This window comes from Phoenix dactylifera, chromosome 7 (assembly GCF_051530095.1).
Source record: "Phoenix dactylifera cultivar Ajwa chromosome 7, Ajwa_hap1_PhDact_Kaust_v1.1, whole genome shotgun sequence".
NCBI lineage: Eukaryota > Viridiplantae > Streptophyta > Magnoliopsida > Arecales > Arecaceae > Phoenix > Phoenix dactylifera.
The window spans coordinates 3030616-3048724 of NC_143196.1; the positions used below are offsets into that span (position 1 = coordinate 3030616).

At 37.0% G+C, this 18109-nt stretch overlaps 1 protein-coding gene across 4 annotated transcripts; it reads left to right on the forward strand.

The window, feature by feature from the left end:
* Positions 1-2321: 2321 nt before the first annotated feature.
* On the forward strand, positions 2322-17893 carry LOC103699136 (uncharacterized). 4 transcript variants are annotated; one of them, XM_089924174.1, is made up of 10 exons: positions 2326-2865; positions 4912-5898; positions 5998-6079; positions 6269-6335; positions 7646-7831; positions 7954-8014; positions 8125-8365; positions 8447-8587; positions 9072-9112; positions 9915-17893. In XM_089924174.1, exons 1-7 carry the CDS (start codon positions 2838-2840, stop codon positions 8295-8297), a joined length of 1584 nt encoding a protein of 527 aa, XP_089780300.1. In that variant the 5' UTR covers positions 2326-2837; the 3' UTR covers positions 8298-8365; positions 8447-8587; positions 9072-9112; positions 9915-17893. The 4 variants fall into 4 exon arrangements, with proteins under 4 accessions (XP_089780301.1, XP_089780300.1, XP_089780299.1 ...); XM_089924173.1 differs by lacking the exon at positions 9072-9112; XM_039127544.3 differs by lacking the exons at positions 9072-9112; positions 9915-17893 and having other exon boundaries at positions 8447-8834.
* The last annotated feature ends 216 nt before the right edge of the window (positions 17894-18109 follow it).

Here is an 18109-nt window from a genome sequence, read left to right on the forward strand (position 1 = left end):
CTCGCGAACGGACAAGATGACGTTAAGACAAATCGGACGGCAGATTCGTTCCCCCCAAAAATAGAAGTTTTCTATTTAATGGCTAAAACCCTAGGAGAAGATCCATCGATCTCCCTTCACTTGTTCAGTTGTTCCCGATCGGTATTTTATCTATCCAGTCCCCTTTAGCTTAAATCCTTCATTAGGAAGCAGGGAAATCTTTATTCAGTCCCTGTGGCAGAGGAGTATGTTAACTAACATACCACAGCGGGCACAAGCAAAATCACCTTTGTGACAAATTAGGGATTCAGCCGACGCAACCTACAGGTCCCTTCGATTTGGATTGAGAGAGAGAGAGAGAGAGAGAAGGAGCCACTATGGGAACCGGAAAATCCCGAGCTCAGGTGTCACTCTCGTGCTCTAATATCTGAATGGTCGCCGCTAGGTCTGTTAATGAGCCGAGTTGCTCGGACTCATTTCAGTAAAAGCCTGGCTCGGATTCGGCTCGTTAGTCAAACGAGCTTGAGTCTGAGTTCAACATAAGGCCTATTTATACTCGAGCTCAAGCCGGAGCAGCTCACGAACCTAAACGTGCTTTAGTCTTCCAGCTGGAGTCTGATTGCTGATACGCTAAGGCCCTGTTTGGGGGAGCTTTTGGAGGGCCAAAAAGCACTTTCTGGCCCTCCAAAAGTACTTTTAGGTAAAAAAACGGTGTTTGGTAAAATTTTGGAAAAGCTGTTTCAGCTTTTGCGGGAAGCTGAAAACAGCTTTTTGGCAGAAGCTCCATTTTGGAGCTTTCCGAAAACGCTGTTTTCAGCTTTGTCGGGAAGCTGTATTTTTTACCAAAATACCCCCATTCAAAAAAAAAAATTCCTCCCAAAAACCTCTCTCTCGCTGCCTGTTCCTCTTCCACCGAACCCCACTCCCTCTCCCCCGCCGCCGCACCCTCTCCTTCTCCCCCGCCGCTGCACCCCCTCCCTCTCCCACGGTGCGGAGGTGCCGAAGAAGAGGAAGACGGGTGGTCTTCCCCTTCCCACGGCGGCTGCCGGCCACGATTTCCCCGTCATGGAAAGGGGAGGCGCCGAACAAGGAGGTCCCACGGTGGGGAGGTGCCGAAGAAGAGGAAGAAGAGGAAGAAGAAGGGGGCGCCCTCCCCCTTCCTACGGCCGCCGCTGGTTACGACCCACCCCCTCCCGCATCCGCCACGGCCCGGCCTCTTTCCGGCGCCGTCGGCCTCGCGGGAGGAGAGCTCTTCCCAGGGGGCCAGCCGTGGCCACCGAGACTGCCGCAGCCGCCGCCGGCCATGGCCCGGCCGCCTCCCGCGGCCGCCGCGGCGTGGCCCCCTTCCGGCACTGCCGGCCGTGCGGGAGGAGAAGAAAGGAGAACGGGGTAGAGGAAGGAAGGAGAAGAAGAGAAGAAAAAAAGAAAAGGAAAAAAAAAAGAAGAAAAGGAAAGAAAAAAAAGAGAAAAAAAGAAAAGAAAAGAAAAGAAAAAAAGAATAAATAAATGCATAAATAAATATTTATATAAATGAATGAATGAATGAATAAATAAATAAGATAAAAAATTTACATTATTAATTATTTACACTAATAATTATAATATTTTATATCTTTATTATTGTATTATACTATAAATATAATATTATAATATATTATATCATAATACATTAATATGTTATGTTAAATAATTTAATATTATGTTATATTATGAGAAATTAATTTATACTAATAATTATATTATTTTATATCTTTATTATTGTATTATACTATAAATATAATATATATTACATTATATCATAATACATTAATATGTTATATTAAATAATTTAATATTATGTTATATTATGGAAAATTAATTTACTCTAATAATTATATTACTATTATGCTAGCTATGCAATGTCATATTACTCTATTATAATAATATTATTTTACATTACAGTAATATTATACTATATCGTGTATTATGTATTAATATATGTTATATTTTATTAGGCTCTGTTGTATAATACCATGCAATGTCCTTTATGGTAATTTTGTCATACAAAAGTACTTTCTCAGTTTATTTACCAAACACATGTTAAAGTACCACAGCACTTTAGAATTATAGTTACCAAACAGCAAACAGCTTTTCATAAAAGCTCTACTTCCAACAGCTCTACTGCCAACAGCTCCCCCAAACAGGGCCTAAGTCTCTCAGCCGGCCCAAACGGGCTCAAACGGGCTCAATATAGCTCACAGCAAAATGGGGCAGGCTAGACTTATTTCAGACCTTTTGATGTGCCTCTTTCGGTTGCTTTCTTGGACATACCACGATCTTACTAAAAGGCATTGATCGCTGATTCGCTGAAGTCTCCCAGCCGGCCCAGCCCCCTCCCGATTGACCTTTGCCATTTGGTCCAGTTGCCCTAGTCTCCCAGGTTCCCACTCGGCCACTCCCAGCCCTCCCCCGAAACTCGATCCCTTTCCCCGACTTGCCGCCGCGCAGCTCTTCGCTCACACGCCGCGCCGCCGGCCGTGAAGCCCGTCCGCCGAGCACCACCACCCCTTCCCCCTTCGCCTCCTTCTCCTCCCTCCCTCACTTCCCCCAAAATCCCGCCACCCCCCTCCTCTCTCACTGCCGTGAGCCGCTTGGCGGCAACAGAGCCGCCACCCGTCACCGCCGTCTCCCCGCCCCTCTTCAGTCTTCCTTTCGCCACAGTTCACTCGAGCCCCCGACCACCCCACCTCCCCGACTCCACCGACCGCACCACAGCACCAAGCAGAGTCGCCTTTGTGGCGAATTAGGGATTCGGCCCACGCGACCTACTGGCCCCTTCGGTTTCGATTTGGATCGAGAGAAAGAGGGGGGGAGCCGCGATGGGGAACCGGAAAATCCCGAGCTCAGGTGTGACTCTCGTGCTCCAATGTCCGAATGATCGCCGCCGATTCGCGGCGATTGTCGGATGGCGGATTCTCTCATGACTTGTGATTCGATCATGTATTCTGGTTTTCCCTTTCTTTTTAAGATTTCTCACACCCTGTGGTATTATTTGCTGAAGCAATGATGCTGATTAACGGTGGTTTTTCTATCTTCTGTTTTTTGGCTTTTCGCTTCTAATTTGAGACTAATCCTCTGTTTACTAATTTGTTCCAAATACTTGTGCAATGGATCTGATTTTGTAAAGAAAAATGAAATTGAAAGGATCTCCTTGATTTCCTGTCTGTTTTAATTTGAGTAGACTATCTGCTACGTTGAATTTTTCCCCTTAGTTTTTGTGTTCTTCATGCAGTTTTGCCTAGTAAAATGAAGTTGAGATGGATGTTCTAGGTCTCATATATCTTTGATATGAGCGAAGAAGATGGGAAGTTGGCTTTTCTTGCCTAATTTTTTTTGGAGTATATGTTTCGGTTTGATATTGAAAAGCGGGAAATTAGGGTTTAGCTTGCTTTCTGATATTAAGGTTTAAATTTATGATATGTGACCTAATAGTTAATAGTTCTTGGTGCCTACCTTTTGGTTTACCTCAAAGTACTTTCTTCCAACACTAAGACATGGTTATTGGGAAAGACAGTTATTGGTCCACGAAAACATATCTGTAGAAATCATAAGGATTTGAAAGAAATGCATCCTGACCTCACATTCCTGAGTCTGTTTATTGTAGTTATTAAAATTGCATGATTTTTTCATTACTTTTTGATGCAACTCTCTCTTCCGCATTGTTGTTCTGATTTATGATATATTGACATTTTGCTCTTTAAAGTTGTGGTGTTGAGATGCATCATATGAAAACTTTACTCAGCCTTACCTGCTCTGCAGAAGCCTGTGGGTATAATTGAATTGATTTTTATTGAATGGCAATGTGAGATAATGGAATGAACAACTGCTAAACAAGGAGCAAGAAGAATAATATCAATGTAAAAGTTTTAAACATAGAAAAGAAAAAGGATCCAGGTATAGCAACAAATAATTGGACAGTTACAACTATTGCTGATTCTGTTAAAATGTAAAGAATCCTTACAGTTAATATAAGTGGGCCTGATGATCCATTCACCATTCTTATATGCTTCGCAAAATAAATGAAATGAAACTTTTAGGGCCGGCAGGAAGAGAGGAGAGGTCTCGAAAATGGGAATGAAACATGTAGGAGACCTGAAAATGATGGGCATGAAGTAAAAGGTGGTGAGAGATTTGTGGAAAATGGTGGCACTTTGATTTTGTAACTTTCTCTTTTTGCGCATAATATTGTGAATGCTTGTGGAATTTTTACAATTTTCTAAGATGTTTCCGGTTGTTGATTATCTATTTCATTTTTATTTTCCTGAATTTGAGACTTTCTGTAGTTTTCCTTGAAGTTTGGGCAAATCTCAATATTCCTGGTGAAGTAATATTGGACCCTAACTTGGCGTCTTTGATGACATGAACTTAGGGCTTGCAATTGATTTGAGCCGCTTACAACATATTTTGTATTATGTTTCTGCATATCTTCTAATATTTCCCATTTATTCATGGACTTGTCTCACTTCAGATTAAGGGAAAAATGTTATACGCTGATATGGTCAACCATAGTATGAGAAATAGTAGATGCAAAATCTTTTCTGTGGCATTCTATGAATGGTATATTTAACGATTAATCTACCTATGGAATATGTGCATGCACATGCTATTTTCTCTAAGATGTGGATACTTGCTTAGGATTCCTCAAGCTCACATTTAGACTAAAAGCATGTGAGATTTAAAGTCATGTGAGTATGCCTGCATAAATTTACACACTAGAGCTTTTTTATTTGAATAATGTATCTTTGATAGGCATAGTTTCCAGTCTAGGGAAGCTTGTCTTCTTCTCTTTTATTGTCTCATTTCTTATTCAAGCTCAATATCAATATATCTTAATGCCTTTGTGTATTTCTTTTATTATGCGTTAAGAAAGCTTATTAGTTTTATGGTGTTTAGGAACTCAATTAGGACGAGAGAAGCGGAAGAGGAGAACGGAAAAGCATAGCTTGCCAGTCGCAAATAGGGTCGAGGCCATGGAAGAGAGGAATAGGGGAAAAATATCAGATGAGAAAAATGATGTGAAATCCACCAATTTGAAAAGTACTGATTCTGATACACTAAAGAAGTCCAACTTGAATGAGTCAAAGCCTGCTAATTCAAGGAAACGTAGGAGGCATAGAAAAAGAGGCAAGATAAGGCCTTCTGACAGTGGTTCTATGGTATGCTCCTCATTCTTAGCTGCTCAAAGTGGCACCTCTGCTAAGAGGTCATTTTTACCAGGGATTGTAGGGAAGGGCCATAGGTTGAAGAATTTTAGTATCAGAACAGCAATTGGCGACACTAAGGGGTCATCAGAGGAGAAGGAAAATAGTGCTTTGATCATAGATGCTCATGTTGATTTGACTAAAAGCAAAATGCATACTGGAATTAGTTCAAACTTGGGTACTGTGAAAAATACTCAGTCCAATAAAAGAAGAAAAGCAGAAAGGGGGAAACAGAAGGTTTTTTCCTTGTCTCAGTATAGAACTGGACTTGATCGAGAAAAATATTCTGCTTTGCGTTCATCTAAATCAGACATTGCACAAATAGAAGTTGTGGGAAAGAATAATATCAATGCGTCAGAGAATGTGAAACCTGCAGATCGTAAAGATTATGTTTCAAATGTAATGCCTTTGTGCAATCACAGAGACGCAACTCGTTATCAGGATGGGAGAGAAGTGCCTTCTTTATCAGTGAACCATGCTGTGGAGCATTGTATCTCCGTAGATTTGACTAGGAACCTGGATAAGAAATTGGATGCGCTGCATGTTTCACCAGGAAGATCATTAATTAGTTGCACTAAAAAAAAGTTGCTTGTTCTTGATCTTAATGGAGTGCTGGCTGATGCTGTCCTTGATTATCGGAAAATCCTTAATGCAGATAAACGGATTGACAAACAAGCAGGTGAACATTGACAGCGATGTTTAACATCTTATGTTAAATTACAAGCTGCCATTCTTTTAAAATTTAGGTGCTAATGTAGACTTTTGTATTGCATTTCAGTCTTTAAAAGGCCATTCTGTGACGATTTTCTGAACTTCTGCTTCGAGAAATTTGATATAGGGATCTGGTCATCAAAATTGAGGTATGTCTTCAAAATTTTTTATGGTTCACCTTTTTGTTCTTTTACTTTTTTTTCCTTTGTGTTATTTCTTCATTGTGAAAGCATCTTAGAGCTAAGTTATTATGCAGTTGGTGGCCTACTACTATATTTTTGGTTCTGCTGAATTTTCTGCTGTGGTTCTATCATTGATGGGCTTCAAAATTTCTGCAGAAAAAATGTTGATGCTATGGTTGATTATCTCATGGGGGATGCTAAACATAGGTTGTTGTTTTGCTGGGTAAGTGTTTTGTAAAAACACTAATCTTGGCAGTTTCTTTTATTTCATTTTGAAATATTACGATGTTGCTTGTATTGATGTATCTGAACCCGGTTATGAAATACTTCACTGTTCTTTTCTAGTTCTCATCAATAGTTTGTATGTTAATTTTTTTTCTACTTGATGAACGCTTCATTTTCTTCAGTGAAAAATAGTAAATTATCTTGAGCTACTATTCCTTAATACAATTATTAGTAACCCTAACAGTTTGTTACCTAATGCGAAAGGTATATGTAAATCTTGGAGCTGAAGCAACCTTGGAGTCTGAATAAAAAATACTGTATTTTTATCTCTCCTGCCACAAAGGAGCCTTTACAGTGGGAAAGGTCTCATTGATGTATGCTAATTATCCGAAGTGTCAGGCAAAGTAACCATAGAAAATAAGTTGAGGGTCCTTCTGATATATCATCTATGATGTATGTAGTCATCTTCAAGGAATATTTGTTTCTAGCTATCTAAGTTTATTGCAACCAAAGCCTGTTGTACCAGTCGGAACGGACCGGTTCAACCTGTACCGTACCTGTACCGGCCAGCACCGGTACGGTACAATCATAGAAAAGAGGTCGGAACCGAACGGCTTCTTGCCCGTACCGGTGCAAACCGGTACATGCCCGGTACCAGCATCGAAGAAGAAGAAGAAGAAGAGGAAAGAAGAGGAAGAAAGAAGGGGAAGGAGAAGAGAAAGAGGAGAAGAAGAAGAAGAGAAAAAGCCTACCTGTCGCACTGGGCCTCGGGCCGATGAGGATCACCCATCTTGCTCGCGATTCCGGCCCCTTCTTTGCTCGTGGGAGAAGAGGGGAAAGAGAGGAGGAGAGAGGGGAAAAAAGGAGAGGAAGAGAGTTTGGGAAGGAGGAAGAAGGGAAGGGAAAAAAAGAAAAAAAAAGGCGTCTGCGCGCGGGGCAGCACGCTCGTGCGCGATTCCATGCGCGCAGGGCAGCGAGCCCACGCAGATGCCACTCTGTGGCTAAAACGCGGACGTGCGCGCGCCGCGGAATTTTTTTTTTTTTTTGCGGTTGGCCGGTTCGGTACTGGTTCCGCTTACCTTAATTGCAACATTGGAACTTACCATTTCTGCTGGAATGGTATTCTAGGTCATATTTCATACTTTATGTCAATTCTTGGATGAGGCTTGCTTCTAGTATAGTTTCTAACCGTTCCTTGTAGATGATCTTCATTTGCAGGAAGTGAGAAATGCTATCTATTGTATTACATCTGTAACATATTTCTTTTAATTTCAGCTGCATTCAGTTGACCTTTGCAATTTTGTTCAGGATAGATCCAAATGCACTCTCACTGGGTTCTCAACAGTTGAGAATGTGGAAAAGCCATTGGTTTTGAAAGAAATGAAGAAACTATGGAACAAAGAGGATCCTGATCTTCCATGGGAGAGTGGAGAGTACTTGCCATCAAATACGTTGCTGGTGGATGACTCTCCTTACAAGGCCCTCTGTAATCCTGTAAGGAGTCCATCTTTTTACCATTTTTGGCATTTCCGAATGGATATATCACCTTTATCAGATTTTTCAGTTTTCTGCATGATATCTCTCTCATCCATTTCTTCTCTTGAATTCTTGTTTAGCCGCACACTGCTATCTTTCCATATCCCTACCATTTTTATGATGAAGGTGACAATTCTATAGGTAAATATTTTACATGATCTGTATGTCTGTTTTTTTTTTGTTTCGCCCCCTTTTTCCTTTTTTTTTCTTGCTATGCAGAGTCCAAATTTGTCTTTAATATTCATGAGCAGGTCCAGGAGGAGATATTCGAGTCTACTTAGAAGGGCTAGCTATGGCTGACAATGTCCAACACTATGTTTTTGCTCACCCATTTGGCCAGCGAGCAATAACAGGGGCAAATCCATCTTGGAAGTTCTACCAACAAATTATTGATAAATTTGGGAATTATTCTTCTCCAACCTGAGCGGACACTGATGACATTTGAGAGTGCATCTAACTAATGGTGACCAAATGAGAAATAGGAACTGATTTGTAAGTAGGCATCTAGTCTTTATCAACTGAACTTCTTGCTTTACCAATGCTTAATATAATAGACTTATTTGATTTTTACAGGCTGTGATTGTTCTCACCCCTGCCAACAGTAAAAGCATTATTGTATCAAGCCGGACGATTGATCATCAAGCGAGACATCCGATTTTGCTGTTTGACCTGTTACTATTCGGTGCTTTATACTGTTGTCATCTAATGTGAAATGTAACACATCTTTTATTCATTTTTCTCACAAAAACATGTCTTCTATTCATTATATTTTTTCAATTCTTTGATAGAATTGGAGGTTATTACTTGTTCTCTTTACCAGTGATTGGGATGTTGAGTTGAAGAAAGATTTGATCTACTACAAATAGGTTTTAGGATGCCATAAATACCTGTGTACTCCTTTCCCATGTACATCTTGGATTCATGAAATTTTACCAAGAGATGAGAATGGTGGTTAGAACAATCTGAGGTCTTTTTCTTTCGTTTGAAGTTTTAATATCCCTTTTTATTTTACAGTAGTACTTTAGGGCATGATTTTCATCTTATTGCCCGGTTGCTATTTTGCCTCCATAGGATCTGAAACTTATTGCCTCATCAATGCTGTTGTTTTGATGCTGTCGGTTTTTTTGAATAAATTAGTGTGGCTTTAGCTTTTTTGTCCTTTTCTGATATAACGCTTCAGTCTTTTGTTGTTTGTCAGCTGTGGCAATGGATGCTGGAGATAAGATATGTTCATCCGAGGTGCTCTATCTCTGAACAAATGACAATGAGCTGATTTGATTTTTTATTTATTATTTTTTTGAAGGTTTTTGCTGATTTGAAACTTTCAAAGTAAGTTTTGATCATAAGAATGATGTGAGAAGATAATATAATACGATCACTTGGAATATATAACTTGTTTTAGGAGGAAAGAAGGTTAATAAATCATAAGCAGTTCTGTGTGAGCTATACTGGAAACCTTAAAAAAGGACTTAACGAGAAGGTAATGAAGTTTTTCTTTGGAGTTTCTTGTTTTTGATTTTCTCAACGAGTTCTTTTAAAGAGTTGCTGGAGGTGTTAATCACGGCAGACTAATTTATAAGAGTGTTTCACGGTGTTGTATATGGACTAGAAGGATCCGTAAAGCACAGTAGTAATTGCTCTACTAAAATTTAGTAGTAATTGCTCTACCAAAATTATCTTATAACTTTGAAAAGGATTATTTCTTTTTAGGGAAAAAGTTTTTTTTTTTTTTGTTTTTGTTGTTTGGAGCAGGGGTGCAAATGAGTTGAGCCAGACCAAGCTGTATATCAGGCTACTCGGCTTGACTTGGTAAATTAGAAGAGTTGCTCAAGTTTGACTCAGAGCTTGAGCTGGACTTCGGATGAACTTAAGCTTGGCTCAACTAAGTTATGGGCTGAGCTTTAACGAGCCAATTTTTCCTGCTGTTTTTTGAATCAAGCCACTGTCCAGGCTAGGCTCATGAGTAGCTCAGTTCTTTTGCAACCCCAGTCTGGGGACGCCCAAACTGACAATAACCAGTTACAATCTTATGAATGCACAGATAATTGCATCTGCATTGGATAGATACGATAGCTCTGGTGGGAAGTTGTCCGACAAAAATCGGCGAGGAATGGAGACTGCTAGATTGGCCATTTGGTCGGCCGGCTGGTATGATCTTTCTTTTATTCCTACTGTTTTATTCTTAGTACCATGCATCATTCTAATATGGTATAATCTTTTAAAGGACCAAGGTTCAGGTGTTAGTTTTTGTAATCTAATTATATATCTAACTTAGATGAGAACCATGTGTTGCTCCAAGATTGCATATGTTAGGAAGTCATGAAGAAGTGCTAAGTTGTATTTGAGAACAAGTCTTTGCTTGCTGGGGAAATATGGTGGACAGGCAACTAATGGCAATTAAGGTCAAGAGTTTTGGAAGCATCCTAACTATAATGTAGATCTTCCTCTGATAGAACCTAACTAATTAGGAGGTTAGGTTTATTTTATGAATACTAATATTTTGCTTTATCTTGTATTTGGTTCCTTTGATTTTCTTAATGAATGTGGGTTAGGTTTTTCCTAACTCTTTCTTAGAACAAAAATTCATCTGCAACTACCATCCGTCTGGCCATCATGCATATGTTTATTTGCAATTACTGATACTTGCCTATGGCTCACCAATGCCCATCAACTTATACAAAAATAATTGAGAGAAAACCACATACATAGACTAAAAGCTTCTACATCACATCAATGCCAGATAGTTTTTATTATCTGACTGCAAGGACCACAGATTATAACTAGCCATCCAGCATAAATAGGTAATTGTTATCTTCAATTAGAGTTGCTCTGCTTTGGATTTAGTGACCCTGGAAACGTAATAAATCAAAAGAAAATTCCAGTGAGAGACTTGATTGTGACCCAACTAAAAATCATAACTTCTCATCTACAAATTAGCCTTGTGGATACACCATAACCTTCACATTCGCAAGTTCTTATACCATTGAAAATGAGTGTAATGCTGTGATTAATGTTGGGGAGTGCAAATTTATGATGATCTTTGCTGGATTTAACTTTGTGGAAAATTTGGCTACCAATGCATAGACAACTGTTGCAATCATGAAGTCTGAGACTAATCTTAAAATTGCTGCCCCCGTGATTTTACCAATGTATGAGATGAACTCATAATGGAAGTTATGTCATGGTTGATTATTCTGTTGTACCTAAGTCACCTATTCTGTTTGCGGTTGTATGCCACATAACTAATCCTTTACCAAGAATTTGAGTCGGTTGCAAATTTAGAATGCTTGATCTCTGGCTTATTAAAGGCTGTGGCGCACATCACAGTTGGTGTGGCTGCAAGAATATTGATTGCTACTGTTGATTCAAAATATTTAGCTTTAATAGCTATTGCTGAAGTTACTGTTTGTTATTAGGTGTGTTTTTTTGTATATTTCGATGTTCTTGGCCCATGATTTCTTGCTGTTGTTGCCTACATATATACATCCCATTTCAGATGATATGGCAACAAGATTTTGTTTAATCTTGACCTTTCATCATCCCTTGCCATTTCCACTGTATTATGTTGATTTTACAATGCAAACCATCACTGGCTGTGTCATCCGCTACCATCCTTGAATCATAATTAACCTTAATAGGCCATTATCCTAGTGCAACCCATTCAACGAGAGTGAACTGATCAAGGCACTATATTGATTTCTTACTGAACTACTTCAGATAATTCTAAATTTCACTATAAATAAATTTCTAAGATTTTGTAGATCACTATAAAAATATTTTCAAGTCATTATTTCTCCCCCATATTTGATATTAAAAATCAGTCCATCACCTCAATCCTCGTACAAAAATCAAACCTTGTCTTTTTACTCTTGCAAACCTAACTCTATTTTACCAGCTTAAATGTTCCGAAAAAGTACTTCACACATTTTCTCATCAAACTAGCTTAATCTGTTTGATGTTCAAGATAATCATCCTTGATTTATTCATATGATGCCAACTAATACATGCCACAAGTTTGCCTATAAAGAGCCTTCTGCCCCAACTTCCCCTTAACTTTGAAGTACGCCTGACATGAGAAACATGAAGGCATCAATGATCTATAACTTAGAAGTATGAACTCATTCCATTCAAAAAATCTAGGTATCAGAATACCATTAGACAGAAGGAGAGAGAGGGTGCAGTTAGTGTATCGGTCAATTGTTTTGATTTAATAGGGTAGTATGTTTTTAAATTCCAGGGGCCTTTAGGATAATATTTTTTTAAAGAAGTCTCTACGTAATGGTTATATCTATACACACAATATTCAAATCTTCTCTTAAATTTTCTCCATACAACTTGTGAAAATACTTTTCTGTGGCAATCTCATGATGAAGTTTCAATTTTTTTCAGATATATGGCAAAGCTGTATTGTATAACTGTCATGGTCATTTTGTTTGGCGCACCCAATTATTTTTCTCTTTACAAACAATTTACAAATTATAGGTTGCATGATGCAATCACATTATGTCTTTTTCTAAATCTTTCAAATAGGTTGGGTTCATTTTTCTGCAATTACTGTATGAAAAAAAAACATAGACCTGTATTAAGTGATTCAATACACTACAACTAACTGTAGAAGATTACAGGCGGTTTTTTGAATCATGAATAATGCGCAAGACAAAATAGCACCGATATGTTATTGGGTTTTCAAAAGCAATAGATGCCAAAGGAACTTTGAAAAATCATTCATTAGTAGCTCCACCAACTCTCTCCTCCTTTTTTCAAGATAGAAATTGGAGGCTCATGAATTGACAGTGTTCTAAGGTGCACCATCCTAGTACAAAAGTTTACTGACCATTAAAAGTATACAAGTTGTTCAAAATAATGCTTGAAGTTAGCAGCTGTATCAAGAACTAATCGTTCAACAAGTGGAGTAATATAAATGCAGATATAATTCGTTTATCAAGAGGTATATAAATTTAAGCTATTTTTATCTTCTTGAGATTTATATTTTATCCAATCTTACATATGTAAAGCAAGCAATTTTTGAACGCATAATTTCAACAATTAGTATTTTATAAGAATATTAGAATATATTAGGAGGTTGCAGGAAATGACAGCATGGCAAAAAATAAATTCAAATTTATCATCAAAAAAAATTTTCAATCGTATGTATTTAAGTGACAATTTTTCTACAGTTTATTTAGAATTGAGACATATGATTAATCCATAAAAGTTTTAACAATTCAAATTTGATATATTAGACCTGATAAGCTCTAGTCAAAGCCTCTATGGCTAGGTTCAAGCAAAATTAAAAAAAAATACAAAACTAGAAGATATTCTAAGGTAAAATCTGCACCTCAAATTGGCGTCCGCTGCTCTCTGATAACTCAAACAGCAAGAATGTCTTTAGCTCATTATGAACCACAGCAGGAAGGGCAAATGTGTTGCGTATATGGATACATTATACTAGCAATCTATACATGCAACGCATATTAGAAATCTATAAAAATGTTTAAAAGATTGGAGAATGAGGGAGAGAAAACACATGGATTAGAGAAACAATATCAATTTTTCCTTTAGTTTTTAAACTTCACAAAGATTCCAATAAGATGCCGATGCAGTAGAGATGGATAGATATTTTCCAACAGTTCTAAAATCTGCGCATATGAGAGTTATGATCCTGGAGTAAATAAAATCACATGTAGATTATATATCTAACTTTTTAATCATATATTTTTTTTTTGTAAATATTTGTGAAAAGAGAAACTAAGAATATTCTGGCTATAAAATTTGACAAATAGTATATAAAATAACATATTTCTCTCCCATCCAATAATAATAATTTATATATATGTTTGTATCTGCATGTGTGTGTGTGTGTGTATATATATATCTGAATTATATATATATAAAAAGATCAAAAAAATAAAAGTGGAAAGTTGAGAGACATCTCATTGATTTACAGCCAATTTATCCTTGTTTCTGACTGATTTGCTTTTCCTTTTTTTGTCCTAGCCCTTGATTTCTATCTCCATTTTATTTTTAGTTCCTGGTCCACCCGCGTTTTCCCTAAGCAGGTTCCCCATCATTAGAAATCAAAGCCCATCAACAACGCTTTGATCATCCTCCAATCTCCAAGTCGCTGGATTTTTGAGCTCTGAATCCCCGTCGGTTGTTGATAATTAAGAATGGCGAGAGTAGAATAAGTCTCCAGTCGATGGAATTTTTGATCAAACACCTCCCATCACATACACTCATCAGTTGGTCACCATCCTTGTAGCAACTGGTCCCATAGACTCTGCACCCTGTCGTTGTTTTTAGTTGGGAAAAAAAGAGCAGAAGCTGATGATAAATTATCACTTGGTCACTGTCACTTTTGTTAGCCGGCTTGTCTGGCCAAACCAAAAAAACTGGTGATAATTGAAAAGACATCACATGCTTTGTCAGGATTCATTTTTGTATTTGAATCTTTCAGGATATGAATATAAATTTGAGTATCTGGCTAATATCCGTATCTGTATCCATATCTGTCAAAGAAAAATAGAAATGAATATGGAAATACAACTACCCAATCCATACCCAAATATCCGATTCTAATTTTATATAATATTTATAAGCTTTTAAGAAAAATAAATAATTATATTAGTATGCTACTAATTTGATTTATCATGTATTTAAAATTGTCTGACTTATATTTATATTGATAATCATATTTTCAGTATCCGATTTGTATCCATATTCATTTAAAACAGATATGAATATGAATTTTCGTATCCGACTAACATCCATATTTCTATAAGTATCATCAAATAAAACAAATATGAATATATATATACTAATATCTGATCTATATCTGATCCGGTTTCAGCCCTATGTGCTCTTATTGAGAAGGAGGTCGGGTTGCCAACCGGCACATATGCCAGCTATGGTGCTTCAGCCACCCAAACATCATTGGCCCACGCTCACATGGCGTGCCATTTTGGCTGGCTCTTGGATTGATTTGTGGCCAAGGACCGAAATTTGGCACAATGGATGCTATTCATTGCAGTTTTTAGTTTGTATGTAAAGATTAGCTTTCTCTTAGGATAATATGCCTCGCATAATAGGCATTAGAAACCACAATAGAGAAAACCAGATGCACTTATCAAGTAATAGATTATAGTTCCATTCATGTTATGAGTCTTAACTAGATTGCTGCTTTGGAGTCTAGATTCTAGACAGCTTTAATTGCCATATAACAGTATGACAAAGTGATAAGACTTGGTTTCATGGTCACAAAATGCTTGGTGCTGTTAAGGTTCTTAAGAATACATAATAGGAGGAAATCTCTAATTAAGTCTATCAAGTATCAACATATGACAGCCCCTATACCTTACCCCAAATATTGTATTGTTTAAGAGAAGATCGAAGCTTGTGATTGTGCATATACTGCAAGGTAATCCCTACTTCTTCTGGGGGATTGAGCAGGGGAGGGAGAGAGAGATGGACGGTTTTTATAATTATGTTTCTATTTTTGAACAAATAATACGTTTCCTTGTCTTTGGTACATCTGGGGTTTTGCAATTTTCTAACTATATTTTTCATTTTGAATTTAGGTTGTTTGTGTTGTCAAAAGATTACAATGTTTTGATTTATAGAAACTGATTTCATCATGTATATCTTTGAGCCTTAAGCATGCATTCAATTTACTTTAATTGGTAAGATAATTTCTTCTCACTATTCTTCTCAGCAGTTACTAATTTGGGAGAACACTCCATTTCGTAACATTTTGTATTTTGCAATACTATTTAGTTTTGGGAAAAAGAAAATGAATGGAGCCTGTCTGATTAGGGTTGAGTGGACATAGTGGGCTCAATAAAAAAAATAAAAAACAACAATCAAATTCTTTTATCTGAAACCAATTTATCTAGAATCTAATTTGACCTGCACATAAGTCCCACAAAATTGGACTTAATCAGAGCGGACCCCATTGGACACAACTAAGAAATTAATTCAAAATTTGGGTCTCTCAGAGCCAATTTGATCCAATTTAAAAAGTTAATGTATTAGGTCTAGCTGTTAGATTGAAATCACTTATTCCTAACCTAACACACTTGCAAATCGAAACATTCTAGTGCTATGCAATTCAAAAAATTTCAATCAAATGTCTAGAAAATTTTGAATTATCAATATTTTCTATCTGTTTAGGACTCCATGAACAAAAACAATCATGACAATTGTTTTAAATATTTCTCATTAATACGATGCCACTTGCCCATCAAACACCCTTCTTTTCTGATAATGCATGCCCTTTTTTTTTCTCTCCGTATAAACTTGTTTTTTTTTTTTATCCCTGATCAACTGTATGCATATATGCTTCTATCAGGAAAAGTGCATATATGCATAAAGTGGAGTAGATTTAAAACCTCTAATTTATCATTAAAGAATTTATTCTTCAAGCACATTTCCTTCTTGATAAATGTATCCCTGCTTTTCTTATGCATTTTTCATTCATTTCTATCTCTTAATGTCATGTCTAAGAGTATTAGATTAAGGATCTTCTTTATTTTGGTAATAAAAATCTCCATATATAGGTAGAAGCAGAAGTTTAAAAAGGACTATCCATCATACACCCTTGTTAAATTATGTCCTTTTGTTTCATATGATGCAACTATAATGTACATAAAACACAAGGAGAGGACTTTACAGCCACTATGAATCTATATGCTAGGGATTGAAGGTGCAAATCTAACCATTGGATTTATTTTACTTTGTATAAAAATTCACAAGCTTTTGAAGGTCCTTTTCATGGACTAAAATCTCTCATATATGTAATTTTGTGGAATGATATCATGTGGTGATTTCGTGGTGACTTGATGCATTGATGGGGGGCTTCGAAGACATTTGGGTTTTTTGGTACTAGTACTTTAGGCTTTATAGATCATATTTAATGATTTAGATAATGTTATATATAATCCCCTTTCTCACCCCAAATGCATCTATTGCATGGAAGAATCAATTCCTTTCACATAATAAATATGATCTCATGATTTCTCATGATAAATAGGAAACTTTATTTGTTTTGGAAGTTCAAATATTTTTTTAGAAAATCTTAAACATTTAAGAATTTTTCCTTTCAACTTGTTGAGTGAAGTTTCATTATTTATTTATTTATTACTGAAATGTCGGAGCAAACTGAAATAAAGTAAAAATTATTAAAAAAATTATTGTTCCATCTTCTCTAGTTTTGGCAATTCCACGTACACGCCCTCATCTTCAAAAGTTTTCAAATATATTTTTTGAATTTCTAAAGTAATCCAAAATAGTCTTTTCTTCTATCCTTATTAACGATGTTGAGGCATGTGATAATATAAAGCTACTGTAGGATAAAAATACATTTTATATTAGTTATTTCTGATATTTTCTTCTTACCAGCTTTAACTTTGAGCGGAACAATTTCGATTGGGGAAAGACTAAATCTTTTGTATTAATTCTTCCTTTGCTCGTATCATCATGTTATCTGAGGATAGAATTAGCCCAGGCATATTTTTGTCTCTCTTGTTCAACAAATCAAAAGTAAATTTTCTTATGAAAAAATATATAAACAATTAGGAAAAAATATATGTTTATTTGAAGAATCCATCAAGCAAGGGCTCCTCTCAAAAGCAGAGAAAGGAACCAATAAAAATCGACGTATAGAAATCCAAAGTATTTTACTCCATATCCAGCCTTACAAACCCCAAATCAAGAAAAAAAATAAATTTTTATTTTACTAATAATTATCTGTTAACTTAAATATTTGAATAAGAACTATAATTCTTTTTCTCAATTTAATTAGTTTTATTATTAAAAAAATTTATTCTCTTTCTATTTTAAGAAGATTTCAAGCACACCAAGAAGGATGGAAAGAGCAAGCTGAAATAGCCACCAAAAAATAAAAAGAGTGAGTCTCTTCAAAGCTTGCCCTCCATCTTCATCGGTAAACAAGGATAGTAGCAGGCTTTGGATTGGTGGGGTGCCGAGAGAAGAGAGAGTGAGAGAGAGTGAGTGACTTGGGATGCGCCCCTGGGTGTGTCAATCTTCGTGCGGTGGGTGGGGTATTCTCCCAAACACTGGGTGTGTATAGCGGAAGTGGGGAACTGGGTGGATCCGGCATCAAACTTCGTGTTCCCAGTGGGGCGAACACCTAGGCTACACGAATGGCGCCACCCGATCTGGTTGACTCGGGGAAGACAGAGGCGGTGGGCCAGGGCGAGAAGCCGGCAAGACCTCAAC